Source organism: Eptesicus fuscus, chromosome 19 (genome assembly GCF_027574615.1).
Source record: "Eptesicus fuscus isolate TK198812 chromosome 19, DD_ASM_mEF_20220401, whole genome shotgun sequence".
NCBI lineage: Eukaryota > Metazoa > Chordata > Mammalia > Chiroptera > Vespertilionidae > Eptesicus > Eptesicus fuscus.
Genome location: NC_072491.1, coordinates 28,348,449 through 28,372,876, shown reverse-complemented (window position 1 = coordinate 28,372,876; position 24,428 = coordinate 28,348,449). Strand labels below are relative to the sequence as shown.

The 24,428-nt window shown below is 39.2% G+C and overlaps 1 protein-coding gene across 2 annotated transcripts in view; it reads right to left on the bottom strand.

Moving 5' to 3' along the window:
• Positions 1–23,733, bottom strand: part of TBC1D31 (TBC1 domain family member 31) — a 42,521-nt gene extending 18,788 nt beyond the window's left edge. For both annotated transcript variants that reach the window (XM_028147997.2, XM_008143350.3), the window contains exons 1-9: positions 23,587–23,733; positions 21,361–21,507; positions 16,748–16,863; positions 13,726–13,904; positions 7,187–7,338; positions 5,451–5,610; positions 2,988–3,188; positions 1,642–1,818; positions 74–153 (exon numbers count right to left, since the gene is read on the bottom strand). In XM_028147997.2, coding sequence (XP_028003798.2) covers positions 74–153; positions 1,642–1,818; positions 2,988–3,188; positions 5,451–5,610; positions 7,187–7,338; positions 13,726–13,904; positions 16,748–16,863; positions 21,361–21,507; positions 23,587–23,663 — 1,289 coding nt within the window. In that variant the 5' untranslated portion in view covers positions 23,664–23,733. The remainder of the gene's footprint in view (positions 1–73; positions 154–1,641; positions 1,819–2,987; positions 3,189–5,450; positions 5,611–7,186; positions 7,339–13,725; positions 13,905–16,747; positions 16,864–21,360; positions 21,508–23,586) is intronic.
• Positions 23,734–24,428: the final 695 nt, after the last annotated feature.

The window sequence follows — 24,428 nt, the reverse complement described above, 5'->3', positions numbered from 1 at the left end:
TGAAAATGTAATTTTTTACAATGAAAAAACTGGGGGGTAAAACCGATTTAACATGAAAGAATTTCAATTTTACCTGTATTTTGTTGGATATTCACCATAGCCTTTTAATAAGATTTGTAAACGTTTTTTATTTAATCCATCTGACAATTCATTCTATAAAGAAAAAATATCAATAAACAACATAATCATAAAACTGAAACGGTAAACTAGCCCACAGTGGCTTTACAACACAAGCATGGTAAGAAATATTTTTGTCATTGGACTTTCTCTCTCTCTCTCTCTCTCTCTCTCTCTCTCTCTCTTTCACACACACACACACACACACACACACTAACAGATCATCTCAAGACAAATTGGTACATACTTTTTATAGAATAATTTGGCTATTACTATCAAAATTTTTATGCACACACTCCGACTTTAAAATATCTACTTCTACAGATACATTTGTGCAAATGTTCAAATATAGTTGTACAAAGATATTCACTGCACCACAGATTGTGTTAACAGAAGACTGACAATACAACCTAAGTGCCAGCCAGCAGAGTCCCAGTTAGATCAATTAAAGTACATCCATAATGCAGTACTATGCAAATATTGTTTAAACATTGTAGCCTATATGTGCTAATATAAACAGATATTCAATCTGTTAAGTGATAAAAGCAAGTTATAGAACAGTGCTGAAGTAAGATTACATTGCTGTAAAAAAATTAAAAATAATATATGCAGATATATATACATATGCTTATATATGCACAGAAAACTTCAGAAAGGACGTCAACAACTATTAACAACAGTAGCCTCTGGGGAGTGAGACGAAGAGTGAGCTAGGGAACAGGGAGGAAGAAAGTGTGCTTTTAGTTTTCCCTTTATAACCTTCTGTACCATCACTGTCTAACAGATAACGCAAGTCACAAATGTCACCTAAAACTTTCTACGAACCACAGTAGAAAAGTAAAAAGCAGGTAAAATTAAGTTTAATAATATATATTATTTAACTGAATATAATAAAAATGTTATAATTTCAACATATAATCAGCATAAAGTTATTAATTATTAAGATGCTACATTCTTTTGTCCACATAAGTTTTCAATACCTGATGTGTGTTTCACATGTACAGTACATCTCAGCGCAGACTAGCCACGTCTCAAGTACTCGTCAGCCACAAGTGGCTAGGATATTAGATGGTGCAATTCTATACGGTTTGACTTTTACAAAAGCAGAAGCATGTGTTCATTTTATATTAAAAAATTTTAAGCATATTATTTTAGTTATATAACTTTCTTCTCTTCATATTATCTTCTTTCACTTTTTAAAAAAATATATATATTTTATTGATTTTTCACAGAGAGGAAGGGAGAGGGATAGAGAGCCAGAAACATTGATGAGAGAGAGACATCGACCAGCTGCCTCCTGCACACCCCCCACCGGGGGATGTGCCCGCAACCAATATACATGCCCTTGACCGGAATCGAACCCGGGACCTTCCAGTCCACAGACCTACGCTCTATCCACTGAGCCAAACCGGTTTTGGCTTCTTTCACTTTCTAAGAGAGGGAAGAGTGATGATGGCCTAGAAAGCATGAGCCTTGTCTACGGCAGTCACGACGAACAGAAGTTTAATCATGATATGTTCTTACCTCTTTATTTTCAAAATGGCAAGTCAGGTCTTGCTTTAATATTCTGGTCTGTATTTTGCTTTCCGTTGATTTTGCTGGCCGCTGTACTCTTCCTGATGTTACTTTCATCTTAAGATCACCAGAAGTCAGTTTACGTCTAGGCAAATCTTCGATCACTTTCACTAGAGGAGGAGGTGGCTAAAGGGGGAAAAAATATCTAGTAGCTCTCCTTGGAAAATAGACCTGTTAACATGCGATTTACAAAATTTGTTTTGATTAATTTAATAATGAGCCTTAATATAGATGATTATTTTTCAGACAAAGTGTAAATAAGATATCCAAGAATGTTTCCTTGTTGACTAATAATTCAAGCAAATTTCTGCCAAATTCCTTTGAAGAATGCACATGAAGACCCATGATTAACAACAACACATAGAATTTAATAATTCCATGAAAGCTGGCCTTAAATCACAGACTACAATCCATGTTTTGCATTCTGTGATAAGGTTAGTGGCATGGTGATCATTTGCAGCAGGAAGGCAGTTAGACATTGGCCTCTACAATGCTGAGAAAAGCCCCCTAATGTTCTTTGGGCAAAAGTGAATTTTCCCTGAGGGAAACTGATGGGCAGTGGCAGGCAGTGAGGGCTCAGAGTTTTGGTGTATCTGCTTAAATTACTGTTATTCAAGAGCAGTTAATGAAGACCAATGCAAGGGTGGCTAACATGGATGGACGACAGGCAGCACACATATACGTATTTCAAACTTAAGAAATTAATGACTTAGTATTGACTAGATTTAGGAAATAACGGAATAGGAACAGTCACAGTGCTCCAAGGTTTCTAGAAGGAAGAGTGAGACAGAAACAGAGACTGGAACCAAAGGCCTCCTTTGGGGAGCAGGTTATGTGGGGCACCTTGCATGGGACAGGGACACCAGACTGATGCCCTTGAGAAAGACAGACGTTTAGGAATGGAGGATAAGTGAGAGATCAAGTCTGGAGATACGGCTTTGGGAGTGAAAGAAAATATATCCAGAAAAATGGATAAGGTCCAAGGAAGTTAGAAGGTTGTAGCATAAAGATTTTATTTTTGATGAAACATGTAAGTTTTTTTAAAAAATTGGTGTTATTGCCTGGCCAGTGTAGCTCAGTGGTTGAGCATCAACCCAGAAGCCAAGAGTTAACTGGTTTCATTCACAGTCAGGACACATGCCTGAGTTGTGGGCTCAATCCCCAATAGGGGGCATGCAGGAGGCAGCCAATTGATGAAGTTTTTCTCTCATCGCTGTTTCTATCTCTCTATCCCTCTCCCTTCCTCTCTCTAAAATTCAATTAAAAATATTGATATTATTTACTTGATAACATACCTTATTTATTTCTTGTGTTAAAGCTTGAACTGAGTATATGTTCAGACTTCCATTTTCCATAACACATGCTATGTACCGTCCATGTGGGCTAATTACCGATGAGCTGATTCCTTCGTCAAGGCTCCCAATTTCAAAGAGAAGTTTACAAGTCTGTATATTGATGAATCTCATAATACCATCTTGACTTAGCACTCCTAGAGCCTAACAGTAGAGAGAAACCAAGTCAAGTCAAAAGTCTGAAAGCCAAACTACACACACACACACACAGACGTATGTACGTGTGCGTACTTATATATGTATTTTTTTTAGAGGAGGACAGTTGGAGATCATATTCACAGAGGATGATTATATATTTTCAAATCCCTAATTCTGGCTCATGGAGATTTGCCTCTTCAGGTCCAGAGAAGCCTGGCTTTGCTCAGAACAAGCCAGAGCCCGCCCTGGGGAACTATCTAGAAAGGTCGCCTCCAGATCCCCCTTCCCACGGGCAGGCAGGAGATCGCCACTAATCCCTACAAAGGGAACACAGGAGATGAGACAGTTCTTCACTTTGGTCTCCACGCTGGCGGTGGGAGGTGAGGCGGGCGGAACCTGTGTATTCCTTCACTGTCCCCACAGTTTGATCAAAGCTAACATCCATCCTGCTGCTCCCACACGCCTGGGCCTCTGTGAGGCTCCCCAGGTCTACGTGCTTTCAGCTGCTATAACTAACATTTGGGGAACGTGGAAAGTTTCTGAGTTGCAAGAATAGTGGAGAGGTAAGAGGAAAGCTAGTCTTTTAAGGGTAAGTAAGATTTTAACTCATATTTTGAAAATTAAAAACATACTAGAAATGAGTAAGCAACTATGGAAGACCACAGTTTGGAGGTGGTTGGGAGCAGTTTGAAGGGGTCACTCTAAAAAGCATGTCCTCTGTTGGTCAGGTTATAGGAAACCCCCTCATTCACAGCTGATGCAGCCTCTCCAGAGGACACCTATCACATTTACAGAGCACATACACCTGATACCACTATTTCAATTCTGGGATTTTGTCCTACAGACAGGCTGTGTGGATGTTGCATGCAAAAAGGTATTCAGTGAAGTATTATTTGTAAAAGAAAAGAACTAAAAAAACAAAATGGTGAAGTGCCCACTAATAAGACTGGTTAAAAAGTTGTGGAACACTATAAAATATGAAGTTCTGCAGTGACATAGAATTATCTTCAAGGTAAATTAAGTGAAGAAAAGCAAGGTGCACAGCTCTAGAAAAAGTGGGAAAAACAAAAAACTCTAACAACAGTGGGTATGGAGAGTGAATAACTGGGCAAATGGGAGAGAGGGAGGAGGAAAAGGTTTCACTGTCTGCCTATATACATTTTTATGTTTATAACCCTGTGACTGTGTTACCTGTTAAAAAACTTAAGGGTGGAGCTGGGTGGAGGGGGGTGTGGGGGGAAAAACAGGAGACATCTGTAATACTATAAACAATAATAAATAAAATTTTAAAAATTTAAGATATAATAAACATGCACATGATACATATACATACACACACACACACATACACACACACACACACACACATCATGGGCATATACAAAAATTTGTTAAAGTGTAAGACCCAAGATAATCAATTTAAAACAAAAAAATTAATGGAAGTTAAAAATAGTGACAGGAATGTGAAGTACAGCATAGGAAGTATATAGTCAATAATATTATAATAGCTATCTATGATGCACGTTGGGTACTAGAAATATCAGGGGAATGCTTTGTAAAGTATATGATTGTCTAACAATTATGCTATATAACTGAAACTAATACAAAACAATATAGAATATAAACTGTAGTTTAAACATTTTTTAATAAATATTTTTTTAAAGTTAAGGTCAGACTATACTCAACTATTAAAAAGAAAAAAAGATGTGTGTTGGGGGTGGGGTGGGAAAAGCACTTTGTATACTAAGGCAAGATGCAAAGAAACATGTTTCATAGGATTGAGGTAAGCAATTATGGTCGATAAAACACTGTTCAACGAAGTGAGAAAATTGTAGCTCTAGTCTCACCTTTAATCATTCCAACCAACAGGAGTGTTGATGGGTCATTTAAGTTTCTATGCTTCAGTGTCATGATCTGTAGAATGGTGAGAATAACTTCCTTGCCCATGCTCAAAGAATTTAAGGTTCAAATAAAAAATAACACGTGAAAGCATCCTGTAGACTATGAAGTAGGGCATGAAATTAAAATACACTGATCTTAGGAAAAATAAATGAAAAGGTACCCTTTAGAAAAAGAGTACATTGCCAGTAACATACAAAACCTAAGATTAAAAAATTCTTTTTCAATTTTAGACTCTTCTCAACAATATATTAGCAATTTCAAATCCTTGTAACAATCAGGGTACAAGTTAAACGAGAGGGCTATTACAGTTCAGAAATTGGTATGATCCTTCTCAACACAGAGAATGCCCTGCGTTATGTTACCAACCTGGTTAGAACCAGCATCAAAACTATCAGGAAGAAATTCTAGGTGGCGAATGGCTCGAACTTTAGTAGGCATCTGGATAATTCTAAATAGCTGTTTTGCTTCTAAGCACCACAAATGAAGATGGTTTGATTTGCCTCCAGCGGCCAGGACTCGGCCATCTCTAGGTAATAAAAAGGGGAGAAAGTAAGACTAGCTGAATTGTTCACAGTGGCACTGTCCAGTTTGATCCAATATGATGATGGAAAGGTTCTGCATCCTTGCTGTCCAATATGGTCACTACAACCCACATGTGATTGAAAACTTACATGTGGCTAGTGCTTCTAAGGAAATTAATTCTTAATTTTATTTTTATTAATTTAAATGGTCCCATGCACCCAGTGAAAACCATAGGGAAAGCTCATGTTTACAGTATACATTTTTTGTTTTACGTATTGTGCTAAGAAACCAGCTTAATAAATATTTGTTTGATGACTTAATTGGGGGTTTTGGAGTAACATTTAGATTTTATCTCATACTCTCAGTCAGTTACCACTTTCTACATTTCACATATGACTATACAGAATTGGTACAGCATTGCTATATGAAAAACCAAAAACCCCAAACGTTTTCCTGCTCAAACAAAGCTACTTTGTGTTTATAAAGTACAAAAAGAATTAGCTGTATTGATTTGCAAGGTTGCTGCTCATTCATTCACCAGGCTTGTTAAGTGTCCACTATCAATCAGCCAGGTCTCATGCCAGATGCCAGGGACACAGTAGCGAACAGACATGTAAGACCCTGCTCTGAAGGGATTTTCAGTCTAACGGGGGTGGGGAACCTTTTTCTGCCAAGGGCCATTTGGATATTTTTATAACATCATTCACGGGCCATACAAAATTATCAACTTAAAAATTGGCCTGCTATATTTGGTCAAACATTTAATTAACTCACCCCTAATGCCTTGGCAGGGCCGGACCAAATGATTTTGAGGGCCTTATATGGCCCGTGGGCTGGACATTCCCTACCCCTGGTCTGGAGGAAGGCAAACAAACAAATGAGCCCGATCTCAGCTGAGCAATTCTCTAAAGAACCATGCAATGAGTGGCATTGCAGAGCTGGGGAAGGAGGAGAGCTGCGCCTGACTCTAGTTATTCAGCAAGTGCCCTTATCCTTTAAAAATACTCACTGAAATAGTTATGGCTGAAATGATATGCTTGGGCTTTGCTTTAAGACAATGCAGTAGAGAAGCAGTAGGTGGAGTTATAGATTAAAAAAAAAAAGTACCTATTAGCTGATGATGATTATAGCTAATGAAAGTATTGTAATTAGGACTCCATGTACTTTTTACATTTTTGTGCATATTGGAAATTTTCCACAATAAAGTAAAACAAGTTCTACAGACTGTATCTAAGTTTGAAGGAAACTTTTCTCACACGACAGTAAGATACTGAATGAAAATTTATAAAATTTTACTGAAAGTTAAATTTCTTTTTTTTTTAATTTTTAAATATATTTTATTGATTTTTTACAGAGAGGAAGGGAGAGAGATAGAGAGTTAGAAACATTGATGAGAGAGAAACATCGATCAGCTGCCTCCTGCACACCCCCTACTGGGAATGTGCCCTCAACCAAGGTACATGCCCTTGACCAGAATTGAACCTGGGACCTTTCAGTGCGCAGGCCGACACTGAGCCAAACCGGTTTTGGCTGAAAGTTAAATTTCTTAAAAATTCTCAGTGTCTTAAAATGCACATTACCTGGTCACAGCAAACACTTTGTACAGTATACTAGAGCTTTCAGGTGGAGCTGGCAATTGATATTTACAAAAAAGCGTATCACATTCCCAGGCAAAGATGGAATTATCTTTAAAGCAGCTGAGGATGGTATTACTTAATGGTAGAAAGAAAACCTAAAGATGGAGAAAAAAAGTCATTGTCAGATAAGGATCATATAGCCCTCCTTAAATTTAAAATTATACAATTAGCCAAACATTTTTAAAAATTATTTCTTCTTGAACTAGAGAAAAATACATTCACAATATATAAAAGGGGATAATACTGATATTTCACATACCATTATAAATTAAAAAGAAAAGGTAAAATCCTTTAAATAAAAAATAGGTGACTATAATGATTAGGCAATTCATAAAATACTAAGTTTACCAATTAAAAAGTATTTAACCTTAGAAGAGATTCAAATGAAAATAACAAAATATCATTTTATGTGAATCAAATTTATTTAAAAATAATACCCACATATATATACACAACTATACATATACTCACATATGTATTATATTTACAAACTATATACTTAACATAAACACTACATTAAATACTAACTACTGATAAATGTTAAACATAATAAATGGTGAAAGCACTGGAAAAGGGCATTGTCACACACTGCTGCTGGTAGTCAAAACTGGTTAAAAATACTGTACAGCATATCTCAACAGCCTTAAAAGTACATATCTCTTCTGAACTAGTCAATATATTTTTAAAAGTTAATCCTTTGGGGGGAAAATCAGCAAAGTGCTTTAAGATAAATGTTTGTTGAGCATTACTTATAAAAAATGTTAAAAGTTGAAAACAAATACATGATCATATTTTTTAAGAGATTTAATTTACTTAATGGACAAGTAAGACTAAAATTGATAGCTAAGTTGAAAATATCATTTTATTAATTTCTCAAGTTTCAATGGCCTCAAATATAATTTTGTGTGTCATCTGTGTAAAACACACAAAGAGAGGGAAGGAAGGAAGGAAAGAAGGGAGGAAGGAAGGGAGGGAGGGAGGGAGGGAGGGACGGAGGGAGGGAGGGAGGGAGGGAAAGAAAATGGAAGAAACCAATGGCATTAAGGACAAAATATTCCTGCCCTTCCTCTCAAAATAAATCCCCTCAAATGGCTTGAGACATTTCACATGGTTTGAAACTTGGTTACATCTCCAGCTATTTATTCTTTGATTCCAATCTAGAAGAGCCTCCTTAGCTATATAGCTTATTATTACACTTTATATTTGAACACATTTTGTCTTTGTTTCTACAGATGTGTCTTTAAAGCTTTATTATTATTTTTAAATATATGACTGTTTCCGTGTTGGAAAAAGAGCAGTGGGACTCAATGAGGCAGGAGAGCACCTTTAGGAAGTCCTGGCCTCTCATTCCAATCCCCGGGTTGTCACACACCTTTGCAATGTTACTAGTGTCAGAAGGAAGCCTGTTTCTCTTGGAATGCTGCATTCTTTGGAGGTGAAGTGTTCAGTGTCTTTTAACAGTGGATTGGAGTGTCCCTTGAGTATTTAGAATCTGGATACAGCTATTGTCACAGTCATGACAGACAGCAAGCCAGAATGACTGTCTAGGGGAAACACCAAAACTACGATGGCTTTTCCCAGTGTTACAAAAATAGTGGGTTAATAAGGCTCTTCCTGAAATACTTCTGCAACCTTGACTCCAATTTGTGTTATTGTCACCCAGCTTATTATATACGTACAGTTAAGAAGTGATTCTAATAGTAATATTATACAAGAATTTCAGGGAATTGTAAGCCATCATTTTCTCAACAAAAGTTGCAGGCTATTGTCATACACTTCGTTTTTCTCATATACATATAATAGTATCTTTTTTCAATAATAAACAGTGCTAAGAAACACACGTTAATACACACATACATAATAATGCACTATGGAAAATACTGGTTAAATAAAAAAGCCTACTCGGGATTCATGTTAACAAGACGTAATAAAAATGCCCACTCAACGTCTGCCCCTGCCTGATCCAGCCCCTCAGTGTTGTCTTTGGCTCACTTTGTCAGACAACCTCTGGGAGATCTCTTGCCAAAAGATTCAGGAAGGCATTTATAATATAAGGGCCATTTAGAAAGAATCTGTAATGAATATAGTGTACTCTATAATGGATGCATTAAAAGATGGTTTCAAAACCAATGTCAAAAAAAGGGACAATATATAAAAAAATTCATACAATATGTTAAAAAAAAGTGACAAGATTTTTATTATAACTAGCAACATTTTTCTAGAAAAGTAATAAATTTATTCCTACTGAGAGAAGCAAAAGCTTAAAAGTTAATGAGCATCAGCTGCTATTTTAGGGGACTAGCTGTGATAAATTATTGCCTACATGATTATTCATTACTAGATCTGTGATTTTAATTGCCAGAGTTTAATGATTATAAAATTGTTCCTAATGAATCATGCCACTATTTAGATAGTGTCATCTCTTGACAAGCATAAAAAGCTTAGAAAAATAACTGTAAAAGCACTAACAAATGCACAAGGATGAGGCTGTGGTTTTTTTCTTATAAAAGATGACAATCCTATGCTTTTCAAATCCATTTTTGAGAGGTATGTGAGCTTTTATCCAAGTTTAAAGAGTACAGGCTAGTCATAAGAGCAAGTTAAGGCCAAATGTATAATTCAGCAGCAATTTTAGTGAGCGCCTATTATATATACAGAGATTAAGTTAACTTCAGTAATATACTCTTTATTAAATATTTTCTAATATCCATCATTAAATCTTTTCTGATATATACTGAACCACAGAAATCAGAAACCCCAGGGTTTACTCCAAAACCCAAATAAAGAGCTAAATAACCTAGCTCCAAGCATCAGCAAAAGAATAAAAATTTACTAATATGAAGAGGTGTAACTAACTGGTTTACCTGAAAGAATGAATGACTTTGGAGTAAAACAGGCTTTGATTCAAACTGCAACTCCTCTATAAGCTGTGTGACACCTGACAAGTTACTTAATGTTTCTGAACATCAGTTTCCCTATTTGTATAATGAGGATAATGTTTAGGATTATTTAAGCTTAAAAAGAACAAAGTGCTAAGTACATAGTAAGAACTCAATAACTGGTATCTATTACTATTAGTATTAATTACTGCTACTGCTAGGTACAAAAATCAGTGGAAAGCTGTTGGAGTGGTAGGTTCTTTAAGAACATTTGAAATCTAAGGTCCATAGTTCTCTATCTGAAACGCTTGGGGCCAGGTGTGTTTCAGAATTCAGAATTACTTCTGACATGAGAAAAGCAATATGATGCATATTCTATAAATTTATGTGGAACCCCTAAGTGAACTGGAGCAATGCCCCATACTCAAAAACATTAATCTTTCAGCCTCATGTCTATTCAGTCCAGGCTCTGCTGCCAGACGAATTCAAGTCAGATCAGATTTTGCCATCAAGGGAGTTATTAAACAACTTTTTGCTTTTTGAATTACTAATAAGGAATGTGCATCTATTTATAATGTGTTTTTAAAAAAATAGTCCGGCCGATGTAGCTCAGTGGCTGAGCGTCAACCTAGGAACTAGGAGGTCACAGTTCGATTCCTGGTCAGGGCACATGCCTAGGTTGTGGGCTCGATCCCCAGTGTGGGGTGTGCAGGAGGCAGCTGATCAATGATTCTCTATCATCATAGATGTTTCTATATAGTCACTTTACAGCTTTTTAAGATATTTAATTGTATAATCCCATAATGGAACTAAATAACAGATAACAATAATTATAGATAATAATAACAGCAATAATAGAAACAGTAGCAGCTGCAGCTAACTTTTACTAAGCACTTACTATACAATAAGCATTGTACTGAGTGCCTTGCACAGATGATCACATGCAATCCTGAAGCCAACCGTAAGGTATTATTACTATTTTCATCTTATACACATTAGAGAAATAGCTTGTCAAAAATGTTTGACATGAATCTACTCATGCCTTTATACTTCTAGTTTATAAGAAACAGAGGTGAGAGATTGAGTTAAATGATCAATGATAAAACAGTAAGACGAAGCCAGAATATGGGGCATTTTCTAAGACAATTAGCCTGGTCTCTCACTCAGAAAAAAATTGATGTTATATAAAGTGAAAATGGTGGAAGGCCGAAACCGGTTTGGCTCAGTGGATAGAGCGTCGGCCTGCAGACTGAAGGGTCCCAGGTTCGATTCCGGTCAAGGGCATGTACCTTGGTTGCGGGCACATCCCCAGCAGGGGGTGTGCAGGAGGCAGCTGATCGATGTTTCTCTCTCATCGATGTTTCTAGCTACCTATCCCTCTTCCTTCCTCTCTGTAAAAAATCAATAAAAATATATTAAAAAAAAAAAAAAAGAAAATGGTGGAAGACTGTTTCAGATTAAAAGAGCCCTCATAAAATGAGACCCACAGCATCATCTGTCATCATGTGCCATTAAAAAAAAAAAATCACAAAAGTTCTACTTAAAATGTAGAATCAGAAACTGGAATAAAAATACAGTTTGATAAGAATAAAAGTCTTGCTTTACAATTATTCCCTATTTTCAGCAGAATAAACCAGGAATGTCAACATCTGGCCCACCTCAGGTTTTTGTATAGCCCAGCAGCTAAGAATGGTCTTGACATTTTTAAATTATAGATGCTTATATAAGTACACAAATAATATCCTCCATTTTTCTCTTGGCCTTGAGAACCAAAAATATTTACTGGCTGGTCTTCTGAGAAAAGAAAAAGTTGGCTGGTAACTGATAGACTATGCTGCTTTATTTTGGAACAATATATTTACATGAATACTGCATACTATACATACTTTCCTACACTTAATTTTATTCTCATATCACTAACATTTGAGTCCTATTTTTTAAACTAAAATGTCTAAATGTCTGAGCAAGGTTAAAATTGACAAATATCCAGTGTATACTAATTTTAATTTCATGGTAAAAAGAACAGATGGTTTTTGTGTCATTGTTTTATAACTGTTTCCATTGTGGGTTCAACTCCCAAAGCTCTCTTCTTTAGAATTTAAAATTCAATTTAAGTACTAAAGCAATTAAAGAAACAACTTACTAAGACATTTGGCCTAAATCCCCGATGAATACGCTGGCTACAACTTTGATCTTTCTTTAATTATCAAAGGCAAAAAATTAAAGAACTTTGGAATCTCCATGGAGACTGTAAAATAAATTTTTGGTTGACATGAACTGCTACCTGCTCATGTTAATACCAGAGAACTTAAAAGAAATACTGCATGTATAACACAACTTGAAGCAAAATAATTAATCACACGGGAGACCGAGACAAACCTGAAAATAGTATTAAGCTAATCAAATAAAAAAATTAAACCTTAAAAGCAAAAGAAATGGATTTTTTTTAAAAGGTGATATATGTATACAACAGAATATTGATCAGCAATAAAGAGGAACAAACTACTGATACATACAACTTAGATAAATCTCAAAAACATTATGCAGAATGAAAAAAGCTTTACACGTATAATTATTGACTATTTATGTGAAATTTTAGGACAGAACTAATCCACGCTGGAGAAGCTTCAGGGCAGTGCTTATCTGGGAAGAGATAGCATGGACCTTTCTGGGAAGATGGTAATGATAGGTCTGCACAGATTACAAAGGTGTGTGCATGTGTCAACACTTAACAAATGAATACTTAAGATTTGTGTATTTCATTTTATATATATATATATATATACATATATATTGTATATATATATATATTACATCAAAACATACTGAACGCTTAAGTATTCATGGGCATATATACTTTAAAATGAACAAAAAAGACAAATTACTAATAGAGGGACAGAAAAATGGTTAGAACCATACTATGGTTTAGTAACATAACAGGATTTCTAGCCCTGCTGGTGTGGCTCAGTGGTTGAGCATTGACCTGTGAACCAGGAGGTCACAGTTTGATTCCTGATCAGGGCACATGCCCGGGTTGTGGGGTTGATCCCCAGTATGGGTGTGCAGGAGGCAGCCGATCCACAGTTCTCTCTCATCATTGATGTCCCGGTCTCTCTTTCTGTCTCTCCCTCTCCTTTCCTCTCTGAAATCAACAAAAATATATTTTAAAAACCCCACAAAATAAATAAAGGGAAGTCTAGCATAGGAACATGTCAATGATAGAATCTAGATGGGGGTGTACATGTGCTCACTGTGAAATTCTTACAAATCTACTATATGTTTGAAAAGTTTCATAACAGAATGTTGGGGGGTTAAAACCTAAAACAAAACCAGTCAGCTAAATATCTATCAACTTGCTAAAGTTGAAGTTATATACTATAATAATAATTTTTTTAAATAAGAAAAAAAGCTCAGTAAGGAATAAGCTGTAGCCATAGGCAACATCTTCAATTCTATAGGCCACTTTGCTTTGCTTGTTGTTGAGTTACAAAAACACTGGTATGTGGGACAAATGCATCATTACCCTTAAATCATCTGTAAATCCTGTTGGCCAAGAAACTAGCCTGAGAAACACAATAGACCAAGATGGCCCCCCTCACTGACCTTTTGTATACCCACAGACTGGAGAATATTCAGCTTTCTTTTTCTCTGAAAGGTATCCAGGTCCCAGAGCTGTGCCGTATCAGAAGAAGTAGTGATGGCGTACCTCCCTGATGCGTGCACAGAGATTGAAAACACCGATGACTCATGTCCTCTCATCCAGCTAACCAGCTCCTTGGTGACTGTGGAAAAAAGTAAAATGGTTACACTAAAATGGGTAAAACACTATATATCATCCAAGAACGAATTCAACTGATGACTAGGTATTATGAGGCACCTCCATTAATCTACAAAAATGGAAGCCTGTGTCTCGGTAATAAAACACACACTATAGGACATGTTAGTAACATGTATATGTATCATGGAGGCATGAGGATGAGGCCAAAAAGGGTTTAAGAAAAGCCTCCCGTGTGCTGGGGAGCTCAGGCTTTCTCTTGTGAGGAATAGTCTCATGATAGAGAGTGCTATACCCGATCTGTGTTTGAGGAAGAGCATTTTGATATACCTGGTGGATCTATTGGACAGGGGAAGAGATTAGACAAAACGACTAATTTCTTTGCTGCTGTAACAACCCAGGAAGGAGATAAGGAGAGTCTATACTAAGAATGTGGTGATACAGAAAGGACAAATTCAAGAGCTATGAAGGAGAAAAATCAAAGGACTTTGTGATCAAATGGATATCTGGAGATGAAAGAGGAGTTAAGACTCCAGTGTCCTAGTTATGTAAACAGATGGTCATACTACTAACTAACGTGAGAAATACATAAGGAGGAACAGGTTTAGCAGTGTGGGGAGAAGAGATAATGAATATGATTTGAAAAATTGATTCTGAGGTACATGTGTGTGCACATGTGCATGCGTGTGTGACATACAGGCAGAGAAAACAGTCAAAAACTGTTCATGATAGTTATCAGTGGGTAGTAAAATCATAAGTGATCTTTATTTTATCTTTACATTTTGTGTCTCCAAGTTTCCTATGGTAAGCATCTTTTAATCAGGTTTTTTTTCCCTCCAGAAAGATGTCAATTAGCAAAACTAAAAGTTGACAACGTATGTGGGTTCTTCTACTTTTTCTTTTTAATTGAGTCAAAAATCCAAAGTCTAGGAGCTGCTACTAGTATAAGAAGCCAGGAGAGAGACTACTATAGAAGCTGTCAGAAAGGCAGGGGAAAAACCAAAAGAAAAGTATGAAAACTAAGACTCTTAAAGTCACCAAACTATTAAATGCTACTGAGAAGTAGAATGAGAGTTTAAAGAGGATTTAAACAATCAGAAGTTACTCATGACCTTGGAGATAGAAGTCTCAGTAGCATGGAGTTGGGGGAGCAAGAATCAGAATCCATTGATGGATGCTTCAAAGATGCAGGACTTGGTAGTGAAACAGAGGGAGGTAGTTGGAGAGGTGAAGACAATATCTAACAAAGGGGCCTCATGGTGGGGGGGTATCAATAAGACTGAAGAAACTATAAAAAGATGGAACTAAGACAGAAGAACAGAGTAGAATATAAGAAAAGCAATCGCAGAGAAGCATAAAGACTTAGTTTTTCAGAATTTCTGTGACAGCAGTGTTGGTAACAACAAAAACTGGGAACAGTTTAAAGTCCATCAATAGGTAATAGGTTAAATCTGGTTGTGCAAATATCAACAGAGTAGATAGAATATTTGGTAAATGATGTCAAATATATGTATGAATTTTTGAGGTAAGAAAATGATTGCACAAAACAGTATCGATAGATGATCATGTTTGTCAGAATGTAGAAAAGGTGTATGCATGAAAACAGACTGGAAAGCTAGGTCACATTACAAAACCCGTGTCTCCGGGCATCACTGAAGACCGCTGCTTTTTCTCTAGCGTGTGTCCTGGTGAAGAACTGCAGGGACCCTGCAGCTAGACTACCAGATTGGGAATCCTGGCTCTTCCACTTAGAAACTGTGGGGCCTGGGTCACGTTACTTCTGTGCCTCATTTCCTCATTTGCAAAATGGGGATAAGAAGTACCAAACTTCGTGGGTTATTATGGTGATTAAAATTAATTAACATGTATCAAGTCATAGAACAAAGAGTAAACACTGAGTGTCAGCTATCACTATTATTATTATTATTATTATAGTTTATATATTGTCTTAAATATAACACATCAATTACTTTAATAACAAGAAAAAAATACAGTTGAGATACCTTTTTTCTTAAGTAAGAATAAGAGATTCAGTTTATAGAACTCTACACTATAAAAAATGTTGTATAAAATATATAGGTTATGTTAAAAAAGTATTATTCTGTCCTGTGTATTTGGAATTTGGCCTTCAAAGGGAGGTATAGTCTTTATCCAGGCTCTGGGGAGGCACCCTCTAAACCCCTGGGACCTCCCCAGCGATAGGAATGTCTTTGTTATTCAGACAACAACAGCTGACGGTTTGTGCTAAGGAGAGAACCTCAAAGTGGAGGTCGGCCATACCAGAAGGACCAAACATGTGAGTGATTAGAAGGTTGGGGCTTTGGGCCACATATCAGCCTGACCTCCATAGAGAGGATGAAAGGATGAAAACCGAGTTCATCCAGGAGGGCAATAACCCAATCAATCATGCCTACACAACGAAGCCTCAATATAAACTCTGGACGTCAAAACTTGGGTGAATTTCTTGGTTTGGCAAAACTCAGTGGGGATGGCCACACATTGAAGCTGAGAGCGTAATTCATCCTGGAGGACAATGGAACCTTCTCAGATTCCACCCTATGCTTCCTTCTTTGGCTGGGTCTAATTTCTATCCTTTTGCTACATTAAAACTATAATCATAAGCATAGTGCTTTCCTGAGTTCTGTGAATCATCCTAGTGAATTATCAAACCAGAGGGTACTTGTGGGAAACCCTGAGTATACAGCCAGCTGATCTGACGAGGATGGCCCTGGGGCCCCTGAACCTGTGGCTAGTGAGGGATGGCTTTTGGGGACTGCTCCCACAGACCCCTTGCAGGACTCCAGTCTATATTTTACCCTGCTTCAAAAGACAAATAGGAGGACTTCTTACCTGTATCGAAACATTTAATAGAATAATCAGCTAACGCCACAAGGAATTCAGACTTCCTATGAAGATTAAAGGCCAGAGCTGTGCAAGCTTGTGCTGTTCGCTGAACAAGATTAAACCTATTAAGAGATGACTGCATTAGTATCAGACATTCTTCCAATAACCATCAATTTTATGTTGGAGGAGTCCTTAGAAATGAAGAAAATGAAACCCAGGCCAAAAATAGATTATGAAGAGAGCTAAATGGCATGTAAAGCAGTCTGGATTTTACTTACACAGCAGGAAGCCAGCAGAATTAGGATCAGGCATGTCTTTTAGAAAGATGATTCTGGCAGCAATGACACATGGATCGAGGGACAAGGAAGAAGTGCTCACTGAGAAAGCCGCTACAGAGAATCTCAACCAGAGTTATGAGTATAAAGTGAAAGAACAAACAAAAGAGGTGTCAGAAGTCAAGTGGAGAGAGGCTCAGTGACCCCCTAACATGGGTGACGAGGGAGAAAGCAGGAATGCTTCACGTGTACATGAAGATGAGAACAGATATCTCATAAGGTTATCGTGATGATTAACTATACAATGACTAAATGAAATCATATGTTAAGTGCTTAGCAGAGTACTTGGCACAAAGCTAGAGTTTAATCTACAAAAAAAATACATTTTCAAGCTTGGGCAAAAGATGAACAAGTTTGGGGACAGGAAAAAATAAGTTGGATTTTAAACATGTGGAAATTAAGGCCCTTGCAAAACATTCAGAGCTGCTTTGTCCAAAAGAAATACAACGTAGGCCACATGTATAATTTAAATTTTTTAGATGCCACATTAAAAAAGTAAAAAGAAACAGTCAAATGAATCTTAATATATTTTACTTAATTCACTATGTTGAAATGATATTTCAACAATTAATTAAAAATTGAGATACTCTACATTTTTTTTTTTTTTCATCCAAAGTCTTAAAAGCCCAGTGCATGTCTTACACGAACAACACATCTCAATTTGGACTAGCCACCTTCCAGGGGCTCAAGAGCTCCATGCGGCCAGTGGCTGCACGGCAGCCGGCCTGGAAGCTGCCCAGTGGTGGCAGAAGCAGGTCTGAGTTACCCGTATTTCCATGGCAGCTGAGTTAGGCCGGAGGCTTGGTGGTGGTGAGATTATCAAAGAAAAACCTGGAGTATGGAAGGAAGCAGGCCAAGGACAGATCCCAAAGTAGCACGACAATAAAGGGAAGAAAGGTCAGCAAAACACGGAAAAAAATAAAGAGGTAGAAAAATCAGGAAAAAGTTGTACCTAGAAGCATCAGGAAAAAAATTCAGGGAGGAGGGAAGAAAAGAGCATTTACTAAAAGAAAAATGGTAGAAACCACTGGATTAGGCAATTGGGAAGGTTGTGAGGAAGCCCAGCATAGTGGATTTTAGAATCAGGCCAGATGTCAGCTCTGCCACTTACTCCTCTGCTCTGCTGTATTTACAGCAGAGAACAGGGATGTGGACAAAACAAAAGAGAGGACCTCATGACCCGGGAGTGGCTATAGAGGACAGAGATTAGAGTGCCATTGCTTCTTTCCTAATTCCCTGGAAGAAATTAGGATCACCTACTTTTATGAATAAAGTGACAAAGAGGTGCAGATGGTTGAACTTGCAGATATATTTGAGGCTGCTGTTGGGGAGGTGGAAGGGAAGCTTGACGGCAACAGTCAAAATAAGAGTAGGGTCCAACACAAGGAAATTGATAAAGGTTTGAAAGCCTCTAGGCTCTTTGGCTCAGTGGATAGAGTGTTGGCCTGTGGACTGAAGGGTCCTAGGTTCGATATCAGTCAAGGGCACATGCCTCAATACCCTGTGACCTGCCATGGAGGAGGCAACCAATCAATGTGTCAGACACATCAATGTTTCTCTCTCTCTGTGTCTCCCCCTACCGTCCACTCTCTCTAAAAATCAATGGAAAAATATCCTCCGATGAGGATTAGCAACAAAAACAAATACTCGAAGGAGGATAGGAGAAGTAAATAACAAGAGAAGCAAATGAAGCATTCATTATTCTGTAATGTAGCCAATCAACACTTATTTTTATTTCATTTAGCAGTGGGAGCAAAGGAGAGACAGTTGTGTTGATTTAAGACCCGGAATTGGCAGGGTAGGTTAGGCAAGAGTAAAGGGTGGGAGAACTGTAACCATTACATTTTGGGTAATGAGGAGAAACATGAATAACAGACTTCTATCTAGATAAATAAATCACAGATGACCTCTTCTTTTCTTGAGCTTTTTGAAAATAAGTTACTGAGATCATGTTCACTACAAACAAGGAAATTCTCCTGTGTGATCACAATACAACCATCAAAATCAGAAAATTACGTTTATATATTACCACCATCTAATCCTCAGACCCCATTCAATTTTCCAGTTGTCCCAATAATGTCCTTTACAAAAAGGGCCAATTCAGATTCATGCCTTTACTTGTCATGGGTCTAGCTTCCCTCTATCTGGAATAGGTCTTCAGTCTTTCCACAACTTTCATGGCCTTGACCCTTGTGAAGATTACAGGCCAGTCTTGTAATACAATGCCCTTAAATTACCTTTGCCTGGTGATTCAACAGATTAGATTCCGGTTACATGTCCTTGGAACGGAATATCACAGAGGTGACACTGTATGCTCTTTACTGTATCTAATCAGGTAGCACACAAGTTTTGATTTGTCCCACTATTAATTTAACTGTAATCATTTGACCAGGTGGTGTTTAGCAGCCTTCTTCACTGTAAAATTACCCCCTTTCCTCTGAAATTAATAAATATTTTGCAGGAAGTACTTTCTGACTATGCAAATATCTGCTCTCATTAAACTGTTTGTTGAGTGCAGCACAAATGCCTGGATTTCTATTTTATTCAATGAGTTATGAGCCATTACTATCATTATTTATTTTGATACTCAAATTGTTTACAATATGGCCTGAGGGAACTCCTTCAAGCTGACATTTATGTCCTTGTGAAACATTCCCATTATTTTTTAAAAATTCCTTCTTTCTAGCTACAAAAAGTTCCAGGATCATGTACTTTGCCTGCCTTCATCCTGAAAGTGGTCATTTCTGCAAGAATCCTTGAATCCTTTCAGCAGATGTGGTATTTAGAAAAGAAGAACTGAACATGTTCTTTGTTAAGCAGGGGAGGCCCAGGTTCTATGAATGGACAAAGCTAAGAAGTATATGTAAATATCATTCACTCATTTGCTCGTACACACACCTCTATTTCTATATCTATACTAGAGGCCTGGTGCATGAAATTCATGCATGGGGAGGGGGGTGTCCCTCAGCCCAGCCTGCACCCTCTCCAAACTGGAACCCCTTGAGGGATGCCCGACTGCCCGTTTAGGCCCGATCCCACCAATCAGGCCTAAACAGGCAGTGGGACATCCCTCTCACAATCCAGGATTGCTGGCTCCCAACCGCTCGCCTGCCTGCCTGCCTGAGTGCTCCTAACAGCTTCTGCCTGCCAGACTGATCACCCCCTAACCACTCCCCTGCCAGCCTGATCGACACCTAACTGCTCCCCTGCTGGCTCAATTGCCCCTAACTGTCCTCCCCTGCAGGCCTGGTCGCCCTTAACTGTCCTCCCTTGCCGGCCTGGTCGCCCCTAACTGCCCTCCCCTGCAGGCCTGGGTCACCCCTAACTGCCCTCCTCTGCCAGCCCGGTCACCCTTAACTGCCCACCCCTGCAGGCCTGGTCCCCAACAACTGCCCTCCCCTTCAAGCCTGGTCCCTCCCAACTGTCCTCCCCTGCTGGCCTGATCACCCATAACTGCCCTCTCCTGCTGGCCATCTTGTGGAGGACATCTTGTGTCCACATGGGGGCAACCATCTTTGACCACATGGGGGCGGCCATCTTGTGTGTTGGAGTGGTGGTCAATTTGCATATTACTCTTTTATTAGATAGGATATTCAAAACCAGAGTTTGCATAGATATATCAAATTGCAACCCAGTGCCATAGGCTCATTCTAGTTTCCTTCCTTTCCAAGAATTAGAAACCTGGCCCCCATTATCCTCAATATACTCATTTGATCAACGCCCCTATCTTTCTCATGATTGCCCTGTCCCCCATGCAGACACCTTCTAACTTTGGCTGGGCAGTCGCAGGTCTCCCTCCCAACTGCCCCCACTGCTTGAATGCCTCCCTTGATGAGTCTCACTTAATTGCTTTTGTACTAAGTCACTAAGTCGTTCAGCAAAGGGAGAGAAGAGGAGGAAGAAGAGGGAGGATCAATTCTTTAAGATCCCTAAATCTAGCGTTCTGACACAATGTACCAAGATATTGTGTTCTTTCTAAATTGCCGAATGAAGCACCAGACATTTACTGACAAATTGGCAATAATAAATCTTTAAATTTAAGGAAAAACAAACTACTAGAGATACTGTTAAAACCAGAACTTTATTTAATCCTCTCAAATATATAACCGTATTATCTTTCTATCCTTCCCCACTTTCTTCCATCAGCATTAAAACAGTGTTTTTCAAGGCACCTGAAACACAGTAAGAACTTAATAAATCTTCCTGGATGAATAAGTAATAGCAGGTACCGAAAGTCAGTGATTTGATAACATTAAACAAGGCAAATATTAAAGTATCACTCACCTGTTTCCAGGCAAGTCAAAACCATAGATATTTCCTTGATGATCCCCAGCAATTAAGCAATCACCTGAGCTATCAAAAGCCACATTCAAAAATCGCAGAACTTTGGGAAGGTAATCAGAGGTGGTATGAATGATGTTCACTATAATTCTGCAAAAAAATACCAAACACACACACACACATTTAAATTCTATGTCAGGCACTACTTGTTATTATGAAAAATATGGCTTTTATAGCATAATTCACTAATTTTGAAGTTGTTTGCCTACCCATTCTTCCCTCTCCTACTATTGCTGCTGTTTCTCCTCTCCTGGAAGCAATCCTACAATGATTTCTGAAAACGGTTCAGAAAGTTACTCACCAAAGTAGCTATTGTTCATTTAGTCATCAAACACCTGACAAGTCACTATGGCTCAGACACTGAATAGGCCAGGAACTAAGAGTAATCGATAGACATGGGTACTGCCCTCATGGAACTTAGTGGTAAAGACACATTTAAAAAAATAGATGCACACAGGAACAGATTTATAAATTGTGATCGATAGACAACAACAGGATATAAGAGAATGTATTTTGGATTTAAATTGCTATAGTAAGCAGCAGACATGATAAAAACAATGAGTTTTCTACAAATCACAAGCTGCTGGTACGACTAGCACTGTGCTGCTCAGGCACGCAGAGTTGGCACTGAAAAGTCTGTTGCTTTGTAGAGGAGCAACCCAAGGATCAACAGAAAAATTACAAGAACAAGAAACACATTGAAACACAAACTCAAGTGATGAAACAAAGTCCAGGAAATCCTAGGGAATTAGAAGCAAGAAGATCAACCAGTGTGGCAACTGGAACCAAGATGGCATCACTTTGGGGCAAAGGATACCATTGAAATCACACAGGAGAGGCTGAGCCTTAAACAGGACAGACATTTAGGAACAGAATGAAAAGCAGGGCTGGGAGGGGAGGGATAAAGAGGCAGAGCACAGAGGATTTTCAGGGCAGTGAGAATATTCTGTATGGTTTTATGATGGTGGATACATGTCATTATACATTTGTCCAAACCCATAGAATGTACAACACCCAGAGTGAATCTTAATGTAAACCGTGGACTCTGGGTGATAATGATGTGTCAATGTAGGTTCATCCACTACAACAAATGTACCACTCTGGTGGGGGCTATGGACACCTATTGGGAAGGCTATGCATGCGTGGGGGCAGGCGGTATAGGGGAAATCTGTACCTTCTTCTCAATTTTGCTGTGAACCTAAACTGTCAAAAAAAGAAGAAGAAGCCCTAGCCGGTTTGGCTCAGTGGATAGAGCATTGACCTGCAGACTGAAGGGTCCCAGGTTCAATTCCGGTCAAGGGCACATGCCCAGGTTGCGGGCTCAATCCCCAGTGGGGAGCGTGCAGGGGGCAGCCAATCCATGATTCTCTCTCATCATGGATGTTTCTATCTCTCTCTCCCTCTTCCTTCCTCTCTGAAATGAATAAAAATATATTTTTTTAAAAAGAAGAAGAAAAGGTCTATTAAGAAAAAAGGAGCAGAAGCAGAAGCGCTGGCCTTACTAGAAGGCTGACCTGCCTTGTAGAATGTGAATCCTGCACCCCTACCACTAAACAAGCTAAAATGTAAACTCCAGAGAACCGGACGTTTGTTTGTTCTATTACTGTCTCAGCGCTTGGAATCTGGGCACATCGTAGGTGCTCACTAAACAGCCGATGAATGAATGCTTGCCTGAATGCAGACGAGGACTGGAGGATGGTCAAGCTGCGGCATTTGGAAGGGGTGGAAATGCACTGTTCTCCTTCACCCTCACCTTGAGTTCTTTTCCAGCTGCAGTAGCTAACCAGGTCTTACTGAGCATCTACCAGGAATGCCGTAGGATGCTATGGTGATTTAGGCAGGCCGAGTCCTGGCATCACCAGGAGCGCAAATGCTCCCACGAGTTTCCGAGGACCACCTGTCTCCTGCTCCAGGCTCATCCTGGTCACACCCTGGACCCCGGACTGGGAAGGGTCTGCACCTCCTCAAGTCACCCAAGCCAGGCATCCCGGGCAGATCAGAGCCAGAACCCAAACCTCCCCTCCCTCCCCGCCGCACTCCCTCTCCCCCTTGCACCCCTTCCAGCGATCCTCTCCAACAGCCCCTCCAACGCCTCTCCAAAAGCGAGGACCGGCCCCTCGCCGGCCTCCACCCCCTGCACAGCCAGTGCCCTCCCGCCTCGGCCTTTACCCGTCCCGAGCGGCCGGGGATGGCTTGCGGTGCCATATCTTGCCGCTCTCCTTGTTGCCCAGGTCTGTGCTCTGCATCTCGGAGCCCACCCGAGGCTGCCACCGGGCAGGTGACAACCGTCCGGTGCTTTCCCGGCAGGCCCCGCGCTCCAGGCCCGGGAAGTTTGAGCGCCGGCCCGCGACAGCCAGATCTCCCTGTGCCAGTGCCAACCACGCGCAGGACGCCGGCCTGGCTAAGTACAGCCAATCGGAAGGCGGTTTCCTTCCAAACTACGTCCCAGCAATCCTTCCCGCTTCGGACAATGGAATAGGCCAACGACCTTTTAGACTCCGCCCCTTTCGAGGTCCGTTCCCCCCCCCACGGGAACCAAAGCCTTCTGGGAATTGTAGTTTTCTGCAGGTGGGACATAGGTGCGAGGAATAGGCATGGGAATTCTGCATTCTGGGGTCCTCGCGGAATTTTAGGCTTCCAACGGAGGCAATGAAAGTGATTTTCTCCTGTGGTTCCTACATTCTGTTCTATATTGCACTTAGGGATTAAGGGGTTGTAGAGACAACTAATAGAAAACCAAGGACTCAAATATAGAGAATTGAAGGGTTCTTTTTATTGAACATTTGGGCTCGAAAGAATCCTTGCAGAGTCCACTCTTCTCAACCTTTTCACCGCGTCATGATTATGTTTTCAATTCTGTAATCTAATAACAGGAGGCTTCAATATTATGGTGTCCAGCCCACCAATCATGATCCAGAAAAGTAATGTCATCATCAACCATTGACCTCAGTTCTTTTTTGTAAAACTTCACTAAGCACTTCAATAGTGCTTACTAGGTAACAAACACCCTT